The sequence below is a fragment of the Muscardinus avellanarius genome, assembly GCF_963383645.1.
Source record: "Muscardinus avellanarius genome assembly, chromosome: 9".
Taxonomy (NCBI): domain Eukaryota; kingdom Metazoa; phylum Chordata; class Mammalia; order Rodentia; family Gliridae; genus Muscardinus; species Muscardinus avellanarius.
In genome coordinates this window covers 44,265,918-44,289,875 of record NC_137795.1, presented here as the reverse complement: position 1 = coordinate 44,289,875, position 23,958 = coordinate 44,265,918, and the positions used below count along the sequence as shown (strand labels likewise).

Sequence of the window (23,958 nt, the reverse complement as noted above, 5' to 3'; positions counted from 1 at the left end):
GCCAGGAGCTTCAGAAAAAGCAGCTGCAGGATTCCAGGGACCAAGGGAGATTAGCAAGACAACAGAGATAGTTTCAGGGACTTTTCCATTATAAAGATAAAAAATTTCCCAAGGAGTGGAAGGATGCCATAAGCCTTCAGGAGATACCAGACTTCCATAATCATGGGAGGATGCCGGAAGCTTTCAAGAAAGACCAGAATCTGATGATCAAATAACACATTTGGGGGTCAGTACTAAAAACAGGACAGTCTGGCCGGAAGGAATCCCCCCCACATCAAAAGGGCAGACCCTAGAGGGGATGGGTCTGGTTGAGGACTGACTATAACATACTCTGTACCCAGAAATCTTTGGTGATTTCATTCGAAGCACCCTCTCATGTTTGTTACATAACATGAGGCCGTAACTGTCTTCTGTATTTCTTTTTTAATTAACCCCTTTAAATCTTCAGCAAGAGTCCAGGCTATTTCATATCTATCCTTAGCTCAGGACAGGAACCTGCAGTTTTATGGGAATAGTCTTGGGGAGCCTAACAAAGGTCCCCAGGGAGAGTTTCCCAAACCATAACAGCCCAGAAACCTTAACAACCTCCAATTAAAAAAAAAAAAAAAAAAAAAAAATCACCACTAACAGATTTGGGTAATAACTTTCAAATAATTTAACTTTTTTTTTTTTTTGTACTGGGGATCCAACCCAGGGGCATTCTACTTGTGAGCTATTTCCTTTTTTAGTTTGAAACAGTGTCCCTAAGTTTCTCAGTTTGGCCTTGCTACTGTGATCCTCCTGTCTTAGTCTCCCAGGTACTGGGATTACAGGCAAGGCATGAATCACCACACCTGGCTTCAAATAGTTTAACTTTTTAAGAGCTGAAAGTAGATCTCATAGACTATGTGCTTAAGAAGGGCAAAGCAGTGGCTCAAAGTCTTGAGTTCTCATCTTTGAGGAGAAAAGATGTTTATTTTCCTAGAAGAAGTAAATTGGACATAAATATCCCAGATTAATTTTAAAATTTAGGAAAACTACATGGATTTATTCTTTGTCAAGAAACTAAATGTTGGAATTTATATTTTTAAATTATGAAGCATGATGACTCATCGTTAATTTTTAAAAAAGTGAAAAAGCCAGGCGTGAAGGCGCACACTTGTAATCCCTGCACTTGGGAGGCGGAGACAGGAGGATCGCACAGGTTCGAAGCCAGCCGTGCTGGTTAAGACACCCTGTTTCCAAATAAAAATATAAAATAGGTCTGGGAGTGTAGCCCGGAAGTAGAAGGCTTCCAGGAACCCAGTACCACCACCAAAAAAAAAAAAAAGTGAAAGAAAATACAACCAGCATATATAATTGGGGCACTCTATTAACATCTGTGAAAGAGGTAAATTCAAGTCCTGTCTTTTTTTTTTCCTTAGGGGAAAATTAAGCATTTTGTTGTTTCTCCCCTGAATAATAATAATAATAATAATTATTATTATTATTTATATTTTATATTATTATATTAATAATATATAATATACAATATATTATTATATTATTATTAATATATTATTATATATTATATTATTTATATTTTATATTATTTATATTTTATAATAATAATATTATTATTATTTTACTTATTATTATTATTTTTTTTGGTGGTACGGGGGGGGGGGGTGGAACCCAGAGGCTTTCTATCTCCGGGCTATACTTCCAGACCTTTTTTATATTTTATTTGGAAACAGGGTCTCACTAAGTTGCTGAGAGCCTCACTAAGTATCTGAGGCTGGCTTCGAACCCTGCGATCCTCCTGTCTCAGCATCCCAAGCGCGGGGATTACAAGTGTGCACCACCACGCCGGCTCCCCTGAATTATTTTAAGAATGACTATGAACATACAAAGTAAATACTTGGTCACATGTTACGAAGGACAATAGCATAAGTAATTTCATGTCAAGGATTCAAATAGGGACTGCCTAACAGAATTTGAAAACTTGTTAAAATATATGGAAGTTAATTTGGATTTTTTCCCCGTGGTACTGGGCAACCCAGGAGTGGTTTATCTTTGAGCTACATCCCCAGCACTTTTTCAAAAATTTGAGACAGTGTCTCTCTAAATTGCCCAGGCAGGCCTCAGCCTCCTGAGTAGCTGGGATTATAATTGCACCATGCCAGGCCATTTTTGATTTCTTGATTTTATTATGTAGCTTTCAGGTAATTTAAAAATACAAGTAGTATAGGTAATTTGAAAGAAATAACTAGCTATAATTTCAGGCTCTTTTCAAATGTTTCCTTTTAAAGACTTATTCCGGTGTAATTTTTCTTCATCTTAATTTTAAGTATATATCTGGTGGTCTAAAAAAAAATCTAAAGCATAGCCTAAGTGATTAAACACTAAAGGTTCAAAGAAAAAAACTTAATAATGCTTTGGTAATGCGAACAGTAAAAATACCAATTATAGACTAGATGCACCCAGCTGTGATGAAGAGTCTTGTTTAAAGTGATTGTAACTTATAAAACACAGAAGCCATCCTCCTTCGGTGAGTCAGATCATTAGAAACTCAAAGGGGAGCTCCTAGTGGAAACAAAGTGGAAAGGCAGTTTTCCTTCCTTCCTTCCTTCCTTCCTTCCTTCCTTCCTTCCTTCCTTCCTTCCTTCCTTCCTTCCTTCCTTCCTTTGCGGGTTTGGGGATGAAACCCAGGGGCATTCGACCTCCAAGCTACACCCCCTGCCCTATTTTTTCTTTTTTATTCTTTATTTTGAAACCGGGTCTCATTGAGTTGCAGAGGGGATCGCGGTTAGCGTAAAGACAGTTTTCTTTCATCAATAGGAGGCTTTGGGAAGGGAAATATATTTAAAACTCACCAGAGAAAATAAAGTCATACATTACACCCTCTATATGACCTTAACAAGGTCAATATGAAAAATAGCGCTTCGCTTCAATTTCAAAAGAATCGTTCACACCTCTTAACAGCTTTGCAAGTTCCTAGACTGAGTTTTGTCTCCCTTGGTTTCCATCTCAAGTCTCACAGTGCCAGGCACTTAGCTGACACTCAAAAATATCCTGAGTCCATCGAAGAGTTGACAAATCTAAAGTCGTTGTCCTGGGGTTGGTAAGGCAAGGGGATAAAGGAAGCTACTTTAATCTCCACAGCGGGTGGAACCCAGCATCACCTCCAATCTCCTCCTCCTCCTGCCTGGGACCTTGACTTGTGAGTGGCCAAGTTCCTCCCTAGCTTTTACTGTTTCCGCTTGTGCAGTCATCTCCTTCCCCTCGCACTAAAACAATACCCTGGCTTCCTGCCAAACTCTGAGCAGAGAGCGACTCTGGCTGTTTATGGCCTGGAATGGGTGCTGCGAGAGAGGCCGGGGTTGCTCTGAGTACTAGTGCAGGCCCAGAGGAAGAGAAAAGGCCCAAGCTTTAAAAACACTCCCTTCCTCCGCCCCCTCCCTTTTGTCCCGGGCACCAAAACAAACGAGCTGATACACGTGTCCCTATGACTCTTGTTTACTATCAAGACTGCGCTGTGAACGCATCTCTGGGATATGTAGTCCAACTCGTTTTTCTGGCCTGCAGTTTTCCGAGTTTAGATGCAAGGCTGAGACTACGAACCCACAATCCATTTCGGCAGCAAAGTTTGGCTCGGGTCCCCACGGTCCCAGCAGCGGTCCAATCCGAAGCCCTTACCCTAATGATTGACACTCCGTCTTCTCCAGTAAACACAACACAAAAGTCAATACATGCCCGCCCTCCGAGACGGTGCACGATTTTACCCAATAGGAAAGTGGAAAGGTCGAATGGCAGTTCTGGAGACCAATAAGAGGGCGAAAGAGCCGGACAGAGGCTCAGCCCCCGGGGGGTTGAGGGAGGGGGAAGACGAAGCTTGAAAGACTTGGTAATGGCGACGGGTTTGGTAAGTAGGAAAGTTTCGGTGGAACAGGGAGAGCTGCGGCGGGGACAGTAACGCGCGCCGGGGAGGCCAGCGTCGGTCGGAGAGGGGGTACGCGGGCCGCGGCGGGTGGTGTCGCGGCCGGGGCGGCCCGCGCCGCGGCTGCCCGCACTCGGCGGCGCGTTTGTTGTCTTTCGGGTCGAGGGGGTGGGGGTGGGGAAGGGAGGGGCGAGGGCGCCGGGGGACCGGCGGGCGGCGGGCCGGGGTCGGCGGCGTCCGCCTGCGGGCCGCCCTCGGCGGGGCAGTTAACTGCCCGAGGCGGCTCCCGGGGCTCGCGGGCCGGGCGGGCGGGCGGCGCGGGGGTCGGGGCGGGGGCCGCCGGGTTCGCGGTGGGTGGCCGGGCCGGGCGCGGAGCCGCGGCGGGGCGGGGGAAGGGGCCGGCGCGGCGCCCGGCTGGCCCAGGAAAGTTTGACTTCAACTCCCGCCCGTGGGCCGAGGGCCGCAGGCCGGCCGCGGAGGGAGGGCAGGCCCGGGCGCGGACCCCGGCGAGCCCGCCCGCTGCCGGGCCGAGAGAGGGGCGCGGGCCGAGCCCGGAGCTCGCGGGGCCCCGGGGCTCATTGTTACGCAGTTCGAATGAATGGGCTCCGGGGCGCCTGCGCGCTGGGGCCGAGCCGAGGGGAAAAACAAGCCTGGCATCCAGGCTGCGGTCACATGATGGGGGGAGGGGAGGGTGCGCGATGAATGGCGAAAGAGGGTGGGGGTGGACTTGGCGTGAACCGGGAGGCGCTGCTCGCCGTGACCCAGAGAGGCTTGGCAGGCGGTTCCAGGCTCCGCCTTTCAATTTATGCTGCTGCCGCCGCCGCCGGCCGATTAAAACAAAACAAAAAAGAATCCAGGCGAAGTCGACGGCTGGCTTTTTGTAGCTTTAAACTCTGCAGGTCGTCTAGGGGGTTTCAACTCTCCGCCGTGCACCCAACGCTCTCTGGCGTTCATGTTTAGGGAGTTTTCAGCTGGAGTCGGTTTCACAAGGAACACCGACAGCAGGCAGTAGACAAAGTTTATTGGCTCAGGATGCCGCCGATGCAAGGACGGAAAGAGGGTTTTCAAAAAAAGGGAGTTTTACATACTGGGAAACTAGTCCTCCAGTAATTCTGGCGATGTGCTTTAGATTTATTTCCTTCTAAATAACATCAAGGAATGACTCAACAGTTTTTTAAAATTAAAGTTATCTTTTAAAACCACTTTAACATTTGTGAATATATTTGTGTTAATTTACTATTAACCATGACCTAAATCTGTAGTGTTATAGTTTAGGTTTTGCCCTCCCCCCCCCCAGTTGTTTTATCTTGCAAAGAAGTGTTAATGTTATCTGTTTGTTTTTTCCTATTAAACTCAGTTCTTGCTAAGTTGGCAATATTTGATAAAATGTCAAACTTGAGTTACATTCAAAGGAAATCCACTCTTCAGGTTTTTGAGTTACTGTATACTTTTGAAGAAATCATTTGGCCATTTTTAGGCAAAATATTCTGTTTATAAAATGAAACTTTGGTTTTACTTTGTAGTTTCCATCTTAGTTTTAGAAAACCAGTTGCCTTTTCTTTCTGCTTGGAAACCAACCCCTTTGTTCCTTCCTCCAAATCCTGCATTCCTAAGTGAAAGGGGTACCTTTCCCCAATCTGAATGCATCCTCATTTTACATGTTTCAGTTTGAACCTCTCAGACTTGAATCATACCATCAGATTGTCTCCACTGTATTTTAATTTCTTTGGACTCCTTCCTCCCTGTCCCAGTGCCCAGTGAAGAAGGCTTATGGGGTGGATTTAATGAATGAACTCTCTGTCCTGAAAGTCTTCAATGTTATAAATTGAAAGCTGGTTTCTTTATCTCTCTAAAATGAAAGTATCAGTACTTTTTTCTGGCATAAATTATAAGTTACTACTAGGCCAGGTATTTTATGTGTGGAATATTTAAAATGGAAAGTAAAGCACAAATCACAAATATTTTAAAATTCACACATAACTCAGAAAATTCAGGAATGTAACACGTTTTAATTTTATTAATTGACAGTAGTAGTCATATTCCTTAATATTTCGGTCTGCTTGTACTTTTTGTTTCAGGTCATACTTTATAGTATCATTTCCTGTGAAGAAATGAGAAAAATAATTTTATCCTCTAATATGGTTAGTTTGAATCATTAAGTTTTTGAAAGTAGCTTAGGAAAGCTTTTCTTGCAAGTTGAAGTAATGTAAAAATGCTTAGTATTACAATCAAATTTAGAGAAACGGGTTTCTTTTATAATAAGAATTTTTAAGCCGGGCGTGGTGGCGCACGCTTGTAATCCCCGCGCTTGGGAGGCTGAGACAGGAGGATCGCACAGGCTCGAAGCCAGCCACGCGCTGGCTTAGGAGACCCTGTTTCCAAATAAAAATGTAAAAATAGGTCTGGGAGTGTAGCCCGTAGGTAGAAGGGCTTCCAGGAACCCCAGTACCACCACCAAAAAAAAAAAAAAAAAAAAAGAATTTTTAGATGACTTAAGTTTTTCATAAAATGACTTATTCGAATTGAAAATACTGTGTAAAACAGTTTTGTGGATGGCTGCTCGTGATGGCATTACAGACTTGATATTTATCAATATTAACATAAGTGTGAAATTGCCAATAACTTGTATAGATGTGATTGGACAGTGTTCAGGAAATGTCAATTCCGATAGATTCTAGTCTTGTTCAAAAAGAAGAAAACGCAGACATAACAGAGGTTAAATTGTTCAGGACCATAAAGGTGTATGTCAAGTGACATTGTACAACAATAGTATATTTTAACAAAGGAAACCCATTGTTTGGTGTATCTTTGCATAATAATTGTTAGAAACATTTCTGTAAAAGAAATAAAGTTTAATTGAAAATATTCTGGGGGCGCACGCTTGCAATCCCAGCGTTCAGGAGGCTGAGACCAGAGGATCACGGTTTGCGGACAGCCTCAGCTACTTAGTGAGGCCCTCTGCAACTCAGTGAGACCCATTTTTAAAATAAAAAAAAAAAAAAAAGACTAAAAAAATAGTGCAGGGGGTGTAACTTGGAGGTCGAATGCCCCTGTGTTCCACCCCCAGACCCGGAGGGGAAAAAAAAAGTATTCTGAGAATTGCATTAAGATTTCCCAACTGCTTTTGGTGTAGAAAGTTGCATTTAATAGAGTTGTTGCTGGACATGGTAACACACGCTTGTAATTTCCACGCTTGGGAGGCTGAGACAGGAGGATTGCACAGGTTCGAAGCCAGCCTCAGCTACTCAGTGAGGCTCTCCGCAACTTAGATGCTGTTTCCAAATAAAATATAACACAGTTAAGTTTGCTATGATGTATTGTAGATTGTCATCCATTTTAAATACCTCAGTTCCTTTTTGTGTGTGTCTGTCTGTGTGTATGACTCTCTTACCTCTCTCTATATCTCCTATTACCGTCTATTTACTTTCACTTTCAAACCAATTTGAATAACCTGGCCTTGGTTTGGAAGTCCTGTAGGATGAGGGGAGAGCATATAGAAGATCATGCCATGAGGCCCTCTGTGGTGGCGCACGCTTGTAATCCCCCCCGAGCTTGGGAGGCAGAGACAGGAGGATCGCGCAGGTTCGTGGCTTAGGAGACCCTGTTTCTAAATAAAAGTATAAAATGGGTCTGGGAGTGTAGCCCGGAGGTAGAAGGGCTTCCAGGAACCACAGTACCACCAAAAAAAAAAAAGAAAAAAAGATCATGCCATGAAAGCCAGGAAGACCATGGAGAGGAGGTAAGGATTCAGGAAAAATACACACTTGAAATCAGGAGTCTAACCCTGAATTGTTCTTTTTTTTGTCATTCACTCCCACCACCCACCCTCCAGTTTGCCAGAAAATAAATGGTGCTATTCAGTGGCCACAGTCCTGTTTTCTTCATAATAATGCATTGTTTACATAGCTGTTCTGAATTTTAAATAAAACTAGTGGAAGTGCTCTCTATGTAGGCATGTAGGTAGGTAGGCATTTGTAAAACCTAGTTTCCTTGTTCATTCATTTAGTCTCAGCTGTTTCTGGTCCTCTCTTCTCCTTTCTTCAAGCTTGTGGATATTTGCTTCTGAAAATTCACATAAAAGGGCCAGTCAATAAAATTTGAAATACTGAACATGATGTTTCAAAGTACTACAGCAGAATTATACTCTTCCTTTGAAAATCACCAATCCAGTTAAGAGATGACATATACAGTGTTAACTAAAATACAAGGGATACTGTGTTGAATATTCTAATCCCAAAGCAGAATACAAAGCATAAATGAACAATAGGGTTAGCTCTACCAGGAGATATTTGAAAGAGGAACTTGTTTATCAAAATGAATATCTAATTAGTGTAATGTATGTAGAGCTGTACTTCTCAGTAAAGACTCCATATTCCTTTCCCATGTCAGAGAACTTTTTTCTTTTTCAAAAACAGCTTGACAGAGAAGAATGAGAGAGAGCTTACACTTGTATTTGCTTTTGTATTTTTTATACTTTTATTAGTGCACTATAATTATACATCATAGTGATGGCTTTGTATTTTTGTTTCCATGTGATACTGAGGTCAAGTTACCTGTCCCCCAACAGTGAAACTCAAGTCTTTTGTCTTTAAGTCTAGGTTTTCTTTTACTGTAGAGTAGGTTAACAGTAGCAAAACCTTGTTTATCCAAACACCAAACTTGTGATCACCTTGAGCAATGAGAGGCATTAACACATAGAACTTAAGTTTAATAAGTATTTAATTTCTCTTTTATTTATAAGTAGCTCTGTTTTGAAATTAATATTTTTCTCCAATTTCATTTAAGGAGTGTTGTGATGGGATGGTGGTAGATAGTAACTAAGTCATGGTGTTTAAGAAATGCTAGGAATTGCCGGGCGTGGTGGCGCACACTTGTAATCCCTGCGCTTGGGAGGCAGAAACAGGAGGATGGCGCAGGTTCAAAGCCAGCCGCGCACGCTGGCTTAGGAGACCCTGTTTCCAAATAAAAATGTAAAAATAGATCTGGGAGTGTAGCCCGGAAGTAGAAGGGCTTCCAGGAACCCCAGTACCACCAAAAAAAAGGAAAAGAAATGCTAGGAATTACAAGGAGGTGGTAGTGTATTGTAAATGGTGAGTGGTTGACACTACTTGACCTGCCAGGGGGGGAGAAAAAGTCCAGCTGGGAAGAATGAGGAAACCAAGGAGCTCTGGGAGGAGGAGGAGGAGGAGGATGAGCAGCTGTAGGTGGGCTTCTTTGGACCCCAGGAACAGCACTGCTTATACAGGGGATAGCTCTGAAGAGAGACGGGTGTGTAGTGCAGCCTTCGAATTTTATAACAAGAAAACACACGAGAGAACAATTCCAAGATTGTAGCTGGGTTTGACTTCATGCAATTCACATCTGTATGTGAAGCATAGTACAGATATTTATAAGGATTTTGAATCATCAAAATAGGTTAAATTATGTTCTATGTATTTAAGGTGTTGAGTAATTTCTAAGGAAGGGGTTAAAAATCTAAACTATTAGCTGTTTAAAGGATTCACACAGAACTAGTCGATTCCTGTCATAGGAGTTACTTAGTAAGGAATCTACATTGATACCATTGATTATCTTTTGTGAGAACTCTTAAAAGAAGCTGGGGGCAGGTGGCTTACATAGAAATTGGGAATGTGGGTGCTCTTTTTTTTAAAAAAACACATTTTCCCTTACATATGTTGTAGGTGTTTGTGAATACTTATAAAATGTTTTAGTATGATTTTGTATAGACCAAAAGAGACTTTCAAAGATAGTTTTGATCATCTCAGGTCTTTGTCCAAAAATCCTCAGTGGTTTCTCATTATCTGGTGATTACTAATAATACTAGTAACTCCACATTAGGTTTGCTTTGTGTTAGGCATTATTGTAAGCATTTTACTTTTTCACTGATTGTGAAGTAGGTACTTTTATTTCCATTTTAAAAACAAGGCATGAAGGTATTAAGTAAATTACTTAGGATATGTAGGTACTTTTATTTCCATTTTAAAAACAAGGCATGAAGGTATTAAGTAAATTACTTAGGATATGTAGCTAATGAGTGGCAAATCTGATATATAAACTCAGCCTGATTTTGCTTAGACTTGTCTCAAAAAAAAAAAAAAAAAAAGGGAATCCAGAGCTAAGTTACACATTATAGCCTACCTTCCCGCGTAGTATCTTAACAAGTCATAGTATTCATGACCACAAAAATTTGTCTCTCCTTGGGGGACTACTCACCTTTTTTCATTTCTGGCTAAGTTCTGCTAAGTAGAACAGAGGTCATTTGCCTATATTTTTCCACTAAAGCACACATTCCTTGAGATTTTTTATTATTTGGTCATCATGGAGGTCTAAGATTGCAATGAATATAATTACTTTTATATAATGTGCATTAAATAAGTGAACTTTTTTTTTTTAAGTAAAAAGGAATTTTGTAATCATTTTTAGCCCAGGTTTTCTTTCTCTTTCTCGCTCTCTCTCTCTCTCTCTCTTTCTTTCTTTCTTTTTTCTTTTTTTCTTTTGGTGGCACTAGGGGTGTAACCCAGGAGCTTTTTTTTTTACCTCTGGGCTATACTTCCAGACCTATTTTATACTTTATTTGGAAACAGGGTCTCACTAAGTTGCTGAGAGCCTCACTAAGTAGCTGAGGCTGCTTCGAACCTGTGTGATCCTCCTGTCTCAGCCTCCCAAGTGTGGGGATTACAAGGGTGTGCCACCACGCCCTGCTAGCTCAGGGTTTATAAAAACACTGTATTTGTGAATCTTTTGAAAATGGACAAAAAATTACTGCACAGAGCTGGACCCCAGACCACATACAGCCTTCACTAGGGGTAGAGCTTGGTCATCTTTTGTGTAAAAAATGCGTATGACTTTTTGTGTCATAGAATTGAGTTGAGAATCACTGATTAAGCTACATTTGTTAATTTTTCCCTCCAGGACTAGGTGGAGGCTCAGAAATAAGATTTATACCTGAGAAGTCTTATTTTTCTCCAGCCATCAATGTTTGTGAGAAGCTACTGTACCCCAGCAGCTTTGTTGTAACTATACTAAGAATGATTATCAGTACATTTTAATAAACCGAATTAGTGTTCATTTCTTTTTAAATACCTTTATCTTTTAAGTAGATCAATTGAATGCCTTAGGTTAATAGCATGATACCTGACTTACTGAGAGGTATTGGATGAGTTACTGTTACATTTCTCAGGGATGAGACTGAATAGCTCTTTGGTTGTCTTCTGTCAATCATTTTCAAATACTGCTGTATTTAGGACATTAAGAACCCACAATATTACCAAGTGTGGTAATTCTTGGGAGGCTGAGACTGGAGGATCCTGGTTGGAGGCCAGCCTCAGAAACTTAGTGATGCCGTGTTTCACAATAAAAGCAAGGACTGGGAGTGTAACTCAGATGTCCTTGAGTTCAGTCCACACTAAAAAACAACCAACCATCCACCCCCCCCAACAGTACATATAATAGTACCCTACAGTGTCTATAAGGATAAATTTCTTAAGCCAATTTTTATATTTTCTTCATTTTGTTTCAGTTCATCCTAAGAACTATTCTCTCTAGGTGAAAAACAAGGCAGGAATCATTAGCCCTATTTTACAGATGAAGATTTTGAGTTTTAACAAGAACCTCTGACATTTAGGTCATATATTTACTAAGTGATGAGCTTGAGTCGAAATCCATGTTTCCTTATATCCAACCTAGTGCCTTTTGCCCTATACCATAATATTCTTAGAGTCGATAATTGAGTAAGTTCTAAAACAGTACCCAGGGTAAAGGTCATTCTTGCAGAGTTAGGCAGAAAGCATCCAAAATAGAGTGTTAGAAACAAAGTGAGGCAGTGTGCAGCTCAGCAGTGTATGGCATGGCAAGCACCTGCAGATGTTGCCCTCTACTTGCTGGTCTGCATCTAGGAGTGTAAAATAGCAATATGTAGCAAATGCCTTCTTATCAGAATATAAATCAAGTATCTTGAAGAATGAGAAAACGACTGGGAAAGACATCAGCATTAGAAGGGATAAATGAATTTTGGCACATCTTTATGATGGACAGCATGTATTTAGATCTTTGAAAGAGTGATGACATAGGGAGATGTTTATGAACTTATGTTAAAAACTTACCAACTAGGTGAGGGGTGTGCACCTGCAATTCCAGTATTTGGAGGCTGAGACAGGATTGCAGGCTCCAGGCCAGAGTACAGTAACTTAGTGAGACCTTGTTTCAAAATATGAAATGAAATGGGGCTGAGGGTATGGCCCAGAGGTAGCCCTAGGTTCAATCCCTCATACCACCAAAAAGAAAGGAAGAAAAGAAAGATCACCTATAATATGAAGTATAAAAAATGCGGGTATATGTGTATGAAAAATAGTAGGATTCAATACACTGAAATGTCAACATTATTTAAATTGGTTGGGTGAGTTAGGAAATAATTATCTTCCGTTTTAAAAAAATGGTTTTTTAAGCCAGGTGTGGTGGCGCACGCTTGTAATCCCAGCATTTGGAAGACTGAAACCAGAGGATCACAGTTCACAGGCAGCCTCAGCTACTTAGTGAGGCCCCTTCCAATTCATTGAGACTCTGCTTCAAAAATAAACAGACTAAAAACTAGGGCTGGGAGTGTTGCTCAGAAGTACAATGCCCCTGGGTTCCATTCCCAGTACCACCAAAAAAAAAAAAAAAAAAAGTTTTTTTCAAGATGGGTGTGGTGGCATGGGCTTGTGTACTTGGGAGACTGAGAAAGGAGGATCACAAGTTGGAAACTAGCCTCAGCAATTTAGTGAGGCTCTCAGCAACTTAGACCCTGTTTCCAGATTTTTAAAAAAAAAAGTCTGGGGGTGTAGCTTGGGGTTAGAAAGCCCTTGGGTTTCATCCCTAGTTAAACTCATACACCTAGAATCCTTTTTTTCAGACACTCTTTTATAGTCAGAAAAGCATTTTAATAATCAGAAGATTATGAAAAAGCCATTGAAGAAAGTAATTTGTCAGTGCTTATTGGTGATAACCTTATAGTTTAGAAGTCTGTGAGATATTAAGTAATTAACATTTTTTAATTGCATTTTTTGGAGTGTGTGTTGGGGGTGTGTGTGCTGGGGATGAAATCCAGGGGCCTTCTACCTCTAGGCTACACTCCCAGACCTATTTGGAAACAGTGTCTCAGTTGCTGAGAGCCTCACTAAGTAGCTGAGGCCGGCTTCTTACCTGAGCAATCCTCCTGTCTCAGCCTCCCCTGTACTGGTATTACAAGCATGCGCCACCACGCCCAGCTTCTTTGCAGTTCCGATCAACTTGGTTCGGGGTACTTTGCATGGCAGTGTATTTTATTGTTCTATTTTGAGTGGGAAAAGTTGTTGAAAAAAATCAGGGTTTTTCTGTGTGCGTGCGTGTGTGCGTGCGTGTTGTGTGTGTGTGTGTTTTGCTAGGGATCAGACCTGTAGCCTCAGGCCCCCCCCCCCCAATCCTACTGTGTATTTATTTTTAGCTCATTAGAATTTTTTTTTTTCAGCACTGGGGATGGAACCCAGGGACATTCTACCTCCAAGCTACACCTCCATCCCTAATTTTTATTCTTTATTTTGAATCGGTCTCACTGAGTTGTAAAGGGCCTCACTGAGTAGCTGAGGCAGTCTGCAAATTGCAATTCTTCTGTCTCAGTCTCAAATGCTGGGATTTTAAGCATGTATCACCACGCCTGGCTAGAACTTTTTTTAAAATGAAAATTTGGAATAAAGCCTGAGATATCAGGAACTCTTCCTGCTGTTGTCACTTTGTTAAATAACTAATTTGATTGCCCAAAGATGAGTGTGTGAAAAGTATAGCCACATTTTTATTGCATAACACAATTTTCATGGGCATTGCTGAAAATTATTTTTTGTTTTCCTAGTGATGTGATTACTGTGTAGGTTTGACTTAAAGGTAGTTTAACTAGTTTAGCTAACTTTAGAAAGAATAGCCTGAATAGAATGACAGTTGCAGAGGGCCTTGCTAAAGTTGTTGAGGCTGGCTGCAAATCAGCAGTCCTCCTGTCTCAGCCTCCCAAGTACTAAGATTACAGGTGTGTGTCACCATACTCATCAAATGTTTTTATGAGAAGGGTACTGTGTGGCTATTTTAAGAAACTCTTAAGCCAGGCTGAGACCTGAGGTTTGCAGTTTGCGGACAGCCTCAGCTACTTAGCCCCCCCCCCCCCAACTTAGACCCTATTTCAAAGTAAAGAATAAAAAAATGGGGCTGGGGGTGCAGCTCAGAGGTAGAATGCCTCTGGGTTCCATCCCCAGTACTGCAAAAAAAAAAAATAAATAAAAAAACTCTTAAGTGTTTTTTAGAAAGTATAATTTTTTAAAAGTGTGCTAAAGTTGCTTGCTTTCAGAATATGAGGAAACAAAATATTGAATACAGTTTGTAAATAGAATGGACTGGAATTTTCAAAAGAAAAAGGCAAAAGACTACAGTATTTTTCCAGTCTTTTAATTTAACTGAAGAAAATCTGTTAATTTTCTTTTGAGTTTGAAACTATGTGTGAAGAAAAGTTTTATTAATTTTAATATTTGCAAGTGAAAAGAGTACAAGCTTAAATAAAAATATATGTGAATTTGCTGTTATTAGAAGTAAAGACTTTCATAAACTCAAGATATTAATCCTTTAAGATTTAGGTATAGTTTAGTAATTTAGTACTGAGTATACAGCTGTAATCCAAGATACAGAATCATCCTTGCCCAAAGGAATTGAGGAAGATATAAATGACATTATCTCATTAAGTTAAAAATATAGCACAGTGATATCTCTGATTATATACTTAATCTCCTAGTCACATGACTTGACAACTTCTTTGTATTATTTTTATTTTAGTCGGAGCACCGTAACATGGTGTGGGAAGTGAAGACAAATCAGATGCCTAATGCAGTTCAGAAACTCCTGCTGGTAATGGACAAGAGAGCTTCAGCAATGAATGACTCACTGGAGTTGCTGCAGTGTAATGAGAATTTGCCTTCTTCACCTGGATATAACTCTTGTGATGAGCACATGGAGCTTGGTAAACAAATAAAAAGTTATTAGGAGTCTTCCTAAGATTCAGATTAATTTTCATACTCAACTACTCCACCTGTGGTAGCTGGGTGAAAAGTATGTGAGCTTTTTGTATATTAGGAGTATTCAACATTTTCATATTGCCTTTAAAATATTACTTAAAATGTGACTTTGAGCTGTTGATGGTCATCATAGAGACTCATTCACAACTTATTAAACTAAGATATTTTATTTTGTGTATAAATATTAAGCTACTGAATACCTTATGAAAACCTTGCCTTGCTGGGATATCCTCCCAGTGAGTGCTTCATGACTGATTTGTTGGTATGATGAGGAAATGATAGTGGACACCTGGAACTTGAGGAGCTGACATTTGTAGTGATTACCCTTTCTGAGTTACTCCAAAGACATGTGGTGTGTAGAATTGTGTAGGTTTGGTGAGAGATAATTTTGAACTGTATTGCTTGAAGTTGGTGTTGAGGAGTAGAAAGATTAATGAGTACCGTTGGCTTGCTGCCCAGTGTTTGAGTTTGGCTTTGTCCCCATTTAATAGGTAGTTGTTTTTAATGTTCATATAAACTCTGAGAAGGTAGTATTAGCTTATTGTCACTGTAACCAAAATAACCAAAAACAACTAGAAGGAGTAGATTTTGGTTCATGGCTTCAGAGCATTCAGTCCATGGTTGGCTGTCTCCGTTGCTCTGGGCCTGCAATGAGGGTGAACACTGGGATAGAAAGGGGTTGTGGAAGAAAGTTGCTCAGCTCATGACAGTTGAGAGACAGCAAGAGGAAGTATCCAGGAGAAGATAAGCCTTTCCAGGGACACACCCCCAGTTACCTACTTTCTACAGCTGGGTTCCACTTCCTAGTAGTACATTCATCTACTGATAGATTATTTCCCTGATAGATTAATCCGTGAAGACAGAGCCCTCATATACTAGTCACTTCCCCAAAGCCCACCTCTAGACATTGCTGCACTGGAGACACAGGCTTTGGGGATATTTAAGATCCAAACTGTAACGGGAATGTATAACTATACATATTTTACATATGATGGCATGGAAGAGATTATTTCATATAGTAATTTTGAGAATTTAGAGATCTTGAAGGTCTTGGGACATAACCTGTTTGAATGCCAAGAATTTTTTGAACCCTGATACTCACTGAGTAATGGGTGCTGTTGAGCAACAAGCACCATTTTAATCAGGTAATTGGTTATTCATAATCATGTTTTAGTTTTCAGGAGGAAGTTTGGCCCAGGGGAATAAAAACTTGCCGTCTTCTATCCATGACTTTAGTTTAAAAGTGGTTAACTTTTTGTACTCGAAACAGAAATGAACCCCTTGTAATAAATGATGGTCAAGGAGTGATGGAATGAAGAAAGGGTGTTTTGGACTCCTTGTAAAAGAATACCTTCCATGAAAAGAATATCTTCCAGTCAGTTTAAAGAATGGATATTTTGAATTATTGCTTTAAAGATATTTCCTTTTTAATGGGGTATTCTGGAATATATATCTAAAAGGAATAGTATGTGCTTTCATGATGGCATTTAGATTACTTAAAAAGTTTTCTTGTTGTAGTTGATGGACCAAATGGATTTATATATGTTTCAAAGAGAGGGGCTGGTCTCCCCTAGCATAATATTTTGTTTCCCTTACTTCCTCCCTTCCTTTTCTTCAGAATTTTTCTTTCTTTTTAAACTCATTTCTCCGTGTAGTGTTATTTGGGTAGTATTTCCTGTTTTTTTTATTTTGAAGAGCTCAGTTATCATGATCTACTTTTGGGGAATGTATTTTATGGGAAATAATAACCTCTTGTATCAGTAGTATAATAGATTAATCCCAGGTAATGCATAAGAAGGGAGGAAAAAGCAGAAAACACATTAAACCCTGTTTTTGCAGTCAGTGAATGTTTGTAATTATATAGGTTAGGTAATGAACCAGTGCTACGCCACACTATAGGGCTCATTTTGTTTGTTTGTTTCACTAAGATGCTGAGGGCGTAAGTTGGTGAGGCTGGCTTTAAATCTATGATTGTCCTGTTTCAGCCTCTAAGCACTGGGATTACAGGAGTGTGCCACTACGCCCAGCAGGATTTATGTTATTGGGGAGAGGTATAAGAGGTTTATTTAGGGAAGTGAAGACATAGTGTAAAGAAGGCCATGATTTAAAAAAGAGGGCAAGTTTACTTTTTGATTAGGTTCTGTTGTTCCTTAAATGTACACAGGCATTATTTTTTAAGTTAAAAGTTTTCATCTAAGCTGGGCATAGTGGCGCACGCTTGTAATACCAGCATTCAGGAGGCGGAAACCAGATGATCGAGGTTCGCAGACAGCCTCAGCTACTTATTGAGCCCCTTGAAATTAAGTGAGACCCTGTTTCAAAAATAAAGAATAAAAAAATAGGGCTGGGGTATTTCTTAGAGGTAGAATGCCCCTGTGTTCCATCCCCAGTTTTCATTTAAGAAAACATAATGAATTTAATGTGAATTTATGATTTACCTCTCAAAGAATCAGTTAGCTAAATTTGAGGACTTGTAGTTGCAATTATAATTCATTTTATTAGAAACTTCATTTTTTAGCTGCGTGTGGTTGCACATACTTGTAATTCCAGTACTTGGGAGGCTGAGACGGGAGGATCACGCAGGTTCAAAGCCAGACTCAGCTACTTAGTGAGGTTCTCAGAAACTTAGTGAGACCCTGTTTCTAAACAAAATATAAAATAGGTCTGGGAGTGTAGCCCAGAGGTAGAAAGCCCCTGGGTTCATCCACAGTACCACAAAGAAAAACGAGAACAAAAAAGAAAGAAACTTTTTTTTTTTTTTTTTTGGTGGTACTGGGGTTCCTAGAAGCCGTTCTACCTCCAGGTTACACTCCCAGACCTATTTTATATTTTTGAAACAGGGTCTCTTACACCAGCACGGCTGGCTTCGAACCTGCGCGATCCTCCTGTCTCCTCCCAAGCGTGGGGATTACAAGCGTGCGCCACCATGCCCAGCAGAAAGAAACTTCTTTTTAAGCTAGGCATAGTGGCCCACGCTTGTAATCCTAGTACTGGGGAGGTTGAGATAAGAGGATTGCGAGTTCGCAGACTGTCTCAGCTACTTAGTTGAGGCTCTCTGCAACTTAGACTTTATTTAAAAATAAAGAATAAAAAGTAGGGCTGGGAGTGTAGCTCAGATAGAATGCCCCCAGGTTCCAACATCTCCAGCACTGCAAAAGATAAATAAATTTTTTTTCTTTTTATAATTTTGAGTGTGTTTATTTGCAGATGACCTTCCTGAACTTCAGGCTGTTCAAAGTGATCCTACCCAATCTGCCATATACCAGCTAAGTTCAGATGTTTCACATCAAGAATATTCAAGACCATCTTGGAATCAGAATACCTCAGACATATCAGAAAATACCTACAGTGAAAATGAGGTGGATTGGCTAACAGAATTAGCAAATATTGCCACCAGTCCGCAAAGTCCTCTTATGCAGTGCTCATTTTATAACAGGTAGGAGGATTGAGTGTAAGAGTTTACTCAATATCATGATCTCCTATGTTGAGAATAAGATAAAGGTGCTATGAGAAAAGTAGTATAAAAGATACTGGTAAATGTTATCAAAAATAAGTTAGATTGAGGGATATATGCAGAAATATACACTATATATTGCTAATTTTAGAAAAGTAAAAATTATATTTAAAGAACCATAGTTGGAATGAACATTATATTTTAAACTTTTTAAAATCAGTCTCTTGAGTTTGGTTTCTTTTGGTCTAGATTTATTTTTTTCCATAGTACATGTAGACTTAATTTATCATTTAATTAATTATAAAATTTACCAATTTAAAAATCTTTAAAACTTGAAAAAGTGGCCTCCCATCTAAGAAAATGGCTTTATGTGTCTAGACAAGAGTGTACAGAGATGAGCTGCTATGCTATGAAATTGGAAGCTTGCTAGTAGTGTCCCTAGCAGGACCACAGTAGTCAGATCCATTCTTTATCCCTGAAAGACATGGGTTAGAGATGGTTTGTAGTAGATAATTCCTCAGATTTGTACTCCTGTTAGTAGAAAATGAGAGGTGAGTAGTCTAGGTAATGTAGGAAGACTTGGATTTTGGTGCTTGTTCCTGTAAATACGCTTTTCCAAAGAACAAATATTTTTGGTACTAAACCTCGAATATCTTGCAGCCCACTAAGTTAGGCTACTTAACTTATTTCTGTTTAGCTGGATATTGCTCTTGATTAGAATACATTCTATTTAAAGGGGTTCTTTTTTTTGTCTTTTTGGACTGGGGATCGAACCCAGGGCGGTGCACTTGCCAGGCAAGCGCTTTGCCACTGAGCTACATCCCAGCCCTAGAATACATTCTATTTAATAAGTTTAATTTCACATAAATTTCTAGTGAAGAAAACATTCTTTTTAGAGTAATATTTCCTTTGTAGTCCTACTCTTCATTATAATTTTAACAGTCAAACTTAAGCATTCTTTTACATTAAAACAGCAAGCTCTGAATTAACTATTGGGCTTCCCTTGCCCTCCATTTCTAGTTTAGAGAATTCTTTCCATTTTTCACAATAATGGTATGAGGATTAATGTATAGTTCATGGGAAGTGAGTAAACCATTCAGGAGGAAATCAGTAGAAATGAAGATATAAGTAAACGTGTATCTCCCTAAGGGCATAATTTTATTTTATTCTCTGCAGCATTTTCTATGCTTCCCTTATCAGAGACAGAGTCATGCTTTTTACCTCCCTTCCAAAACTATCAGTGGCTGTTCATGCAACTTCTTGTGGAGTGTTTGTTAGTTATTAAGCTTTGGATACCTGAAATAATAACTATATAGTACTAAAAGGTGGGGGACAGGTAAAATTCATATTCTCCTTCCCTAAATAGATGAAGGATGAAGAAACTGATGTTATCAGTATTGAGCATATTAATTTTTATAGAATATTTAAGCACATACATTAAATTTTAATTTTTTCCTTTTGATGGTACTGGGGATTGAACCTAGGACTGCCTCCAAGCTATATCCTCAGCCTTTTTCAATCTTATATTTAGAACAGAGCCTCACTAAGTTGCTGAGGCTAATTTGAACCTGTGATCCCCTGTTTGAGCCTCCTGAGGAATAGATTATAGGCATATGCCACCATGCTCAGCTCCTGATTCCCATTTAAAGAGGTTGGCCCAGATGTGCATATACTTTTTTTAAGGACCACATTCCTATTTGGCAATTCCTATCTCTTTATGGTCCAGACTTCTAAGTCTATATGCATGACTGTAGTCCTTTATGGGCTTATTTCTTGTTATTACTCAGCCCATGAAAATCTGGTTTGTGCGGGAAAGATCTTAGTATGTTCTTGGGAGCGCTGCCTGCCTGGTAAAGAGATTTTAGGAGGGTAAGTGTGAAAAAGGATTAAGTTCTTAAAGGTGGTCCTCAGGGAAAAGTAGTAGGCCTTACCTTAAAGTGTGGTTGCTTTTCATAAGTTTGTATTAGAAAACAAAACAGAGTGCCCAGTTAGAAGAAAGAACAAGTAGGCCACTTTCTGCTATAATAAGTTTTAACATTTTTGCTTAAGGTAGTTCAGTGTCTGCCCAGTGACAGATGGTTGCTAAACATGTTGTTCATTGTTATAGTATTAGGCTTAGATGCTGTATTCTTACTGACACTTACTGAGTGTATCACAGTGAAAGAAGAAAATGGACAGAGCGCTCTGCATAGGGGATAGTATCTTTGATAATGAAAACATGCATATTTATATGTGTTGAGATAAAAATGAATGGCATAATATAATGAAACAGTAGCAGTAATTTAAAATACATTGTTGAAAACTTCATTTCAGCCAGTAAGGCTGAATTGGGAGGCTGAGATAGGAGGATTTCAGATTTAAAGCCATTTTCAGCAAGACTTATTAGCAAGGTTCTCAGCAACTTAGACCCTATTTAAAAATATAGAATAGGGCTGGAATGCAGCTCAGAGGTAGAGTGACCCTGAGTTCAACCCTTAGTACACCAAAAAAATAAAAAAAGAATAATTCAGATGGTACACAATGATTTTCTTCATATATTGTTATTGATTAGTCTTCTAATATTGTATCTCACACTCTTATTTATGAGTGTACTTAGAAACCAAGTTGAAAAAGTGACATTTTCCATTATGTATTTTCACAGAATTCAGCTTATGTATTAAAAATACATTTTAAAAATAAAAAAATTAAAAGACCTTGTGGAGGCCTGGTTGTAGCTCAGTCACCAGTAGAGTGCTTATCTAGCATAGGTGAGGTTCTGGGTTCAGTCCCTAGCACTGCAAAAAAGTTGTCAAATCTGATACCCGAAGAGAGTTTGGGGAAGAATTTATGGAATAGCATATTATTAATAAAATCTTACTGTCATTAGTAATGTTTATCATTGGCACTAGGATATGATTTCTTTTATTAAAAGGAAAGATCTCCTTTAAGGATCTGTGCTTTATTTTAGATCATCTCCTGTACACATCATAGCTACTAGCAAAAGTTTACATTCCTATGCACGCCCTCCACCAGTGTCCTCTTCTTCAAAGAGTGAGCCAGCCTTCCCTCACCACTGGAAGGAGGAAACACCAGTAAGACATGAAAGGGTAAGTTTATTCATGAGGTTGAACTTTACAGAGTTCAGCAGTAGCTGAAATATGTTAACTTGTACCATCTAAGAAATCCTTTTGAAGCAGGACAGATGCTTGTTCTGTCAGTGATCCTGGATGAGATTTTATATTCGTCTCTGTTAACTGTTAGGAAAATTTGTTACAAAAAGGTTTATAATTTTTCCCATAGGCAAACAGTGAGTCAGAATCTGGCATCTTCTGCATGTCCTCCCTGTCAGACGATGACGATTTGGGATGGTGCAATTCTTGGCCTTCAACTGTTTGGCACTGTTTTTTGAAAGGTAAAGGGGTACTTGTATGTTCTACAGCTTACTAGTGTAGCACCCTAAACGCGTGTCTAATATTTATTTTCTAATCAAACTTCAGGCACACGTTTGTGCTTTCACAAGGGAAGCAAAAAGGAGTGGCAAGATGTTGAAGAATTTGCCAGAGCTGAAGGCTGTGATAATGAGGATGATCTCCAGATGGGCCCTCACAAGGTTGATTTAAAATCCTGTAAAGTTTTTCAAATGAAACACAAACTTTATTGTTAATTTGAAGGGATATTGTATTTACTTTCATGCTTAAGTGGCATCTTCAACTTTAGGTAGATGTTTTCTGGTCACCCAGTGTTGCTTAGCCTGATGGCAGGAGCAGTGATTTTAGGTTTACCTTTCTAATGATGTTTTCTTAGTGAGATAAAGAGTATATATCTTAGCACTTTTTTGTTTTATATATTTTATGTTGGGAAAAACTAAATTGTCATTATTTTAGGTGGTCTACAGAGTGGTTAAGTCTCCTGTAAGTAATGGAGAGTGAAATTTGAAATGTTCAATTTCTCCAGCTCTGTTTTAGGCAGACAAAAGGGGGATGTGAAGTGTGTGTGCTTGTTTTAAAATTCCTTTTTAAATTCAGTTTTCTTCTCTTGTTGAGTCTATTTAATAGAAATAATTTCAACTTGGTTTCCTTTAGGGTCCCTATCTTGCTTTTGTTTTTCATTCTACTAAAGTAAATAGTATTCTGACTATAGCTTCTACTACTATACTAATTGTCTCAAGGTTTACTAGTTTTCTAGTTTCTAGGACCATAGGCTTATCTATTTGACATCTTTGCAACATTTGATACTGTGGGATACTCTGACATTGTCTTCCCTTGTCTTACTCATGTAGCATGATAGTGCCCGAGTTCTCAGTTTTTTGACTGCTGCTTGCCTGCTCACAAGGTCAAATGTAAGACAGAGTACTGTCCTTCTCCACTCTTTGTTTGCCAATAATGTGGGCAGCACGTCCATGAATCCTGTAAGAAACACTCTGGGCTTGGACTCAGGGAACCTGGGCCTTCTCTGAAGCTCTTCCAGGAATTGCTTGTGTGACTGACCTTAGATTGTTAACTCCTTTGGGGCTTAGCTTCTGATCTGGAAAATGAAATTGGATTAAAGTCTCATGTAGCTCTGAGAGATAGCAGGTTCTGTAATTTGATTACTTATAGCCATGTGTTGATGACCTTTACCTGTACATTTTCATCCGCATGTTAGACATCTATATATGACATAGCAGTTTTTGAAACTCAGCTTAGCATGACCAAAACTACACACCTCTTCTTCCATTCCTGGCTTAATTTCCCTATTCTTTTAAACTTATCCTTCTGTATGACCAGATTCAAAACCATGAAATTGTCTTTTACTATTCCCTTTTCTCCCTTCGTATTCAGTTGATTCTGTTGTCATAAGAATTTTTAAGAGTCATTCTTCTCTTTCATTTATTACTTTACTCATGCCCTAATATAGTAATGATTTAATACTATAAGCAGGCTATGGCATGTTTATTTTTTCTGTCAGTTCAAGGGTAATGTTTTGTTTTCCGAGCCTATCACCTGGTATGACTAATGCTCAATAAGCTACATGTGGTGACACATACCTTTAGCCCCAGTACTAATGAGGTTGAGACAGGAGGATCCCATGTTTAAGACCAACCTTTACAATTTAGCAAGACTCTCAGCAACTTAGCAAGACTATGTTTTCAAAACAGAACAAAACCTGGCTTGGGATGTAGCTCCAAAGTATAGTGCCCCCAGGTTCAGTCCCCTTCTGGTACTCAGTAAATATTTATTTAATTTGGTCTGTTTTGCCACCATTGCACTTAATTCAGGCCTATAATGTATGTCTCTTATTATATCTTCAAGTAATTGAAGAGTTCTCAATTTGCAGTCATTGTCATCTTAAAATTGAGTTATATCAATAAAAAATATATCCATTGACTTCCCAGTACCTTGCAAGTGAAAAGTTTAAGCATTTTACCTGTCTTTAATATACCTCTATTGGCTTCTCCTTTGTAGCATTGCCTGGCCCAAGTGTGAATTTAAGCCTTGTATTATTAACAAATACTCAGTACCCCTTAAAGAAGCCATTAAATGCAACTATTCCTGGTGAAAGGCATGTTCTTCTACTTTTAA

At 39.5% G+C, this 23,958-nt stretch overlaps 1 protein-coding gene across 1 annotated transcript in view; it reads left to right on the top strand.

The window, feature by feature from the left end:
- Positions 1 to 3,830: 3,830 nt before the first annotated feature.
- HBP1 (HMG-box transcription factor 1) overlaps positions 3,831 to 23,958 on the top strand; it is a gene marked incomplete at its 3' end in the record, with an annotated part of 32,140 nt that continues 12,012 nt past the window's right edge. The window contains exons 1-6 of the mRNA XM_080701476.1: positions 3,831 to 3,883; positions 14,726 to 14,909; positions 18,172 to 18,400; positions 21,366 to 21,504; positions 21,698 to 21,809; positions 21,895 to 22,007. Coding sequence (XP_080557602.1) covers positions 3,869 to 3,883; positions 14,726 to 14,909; positions 18,172 to 18,400; positions 21,366 to 21,504; positions 21,698 to 21,809; positions 21,895 to 22,007 — 792 coding nt within the window. The 5' untranslated portion in view covers positions 3,831 to 3,868. The remainder of the gene's footprint in view (positions 3,884 to 14,725; positions 14,910 to 18,171; positions 18,401 to 21,365; positions 21,505 to 21,697; positions 21,810 to 21,894; positions 22,008 to 23,958) is intronic.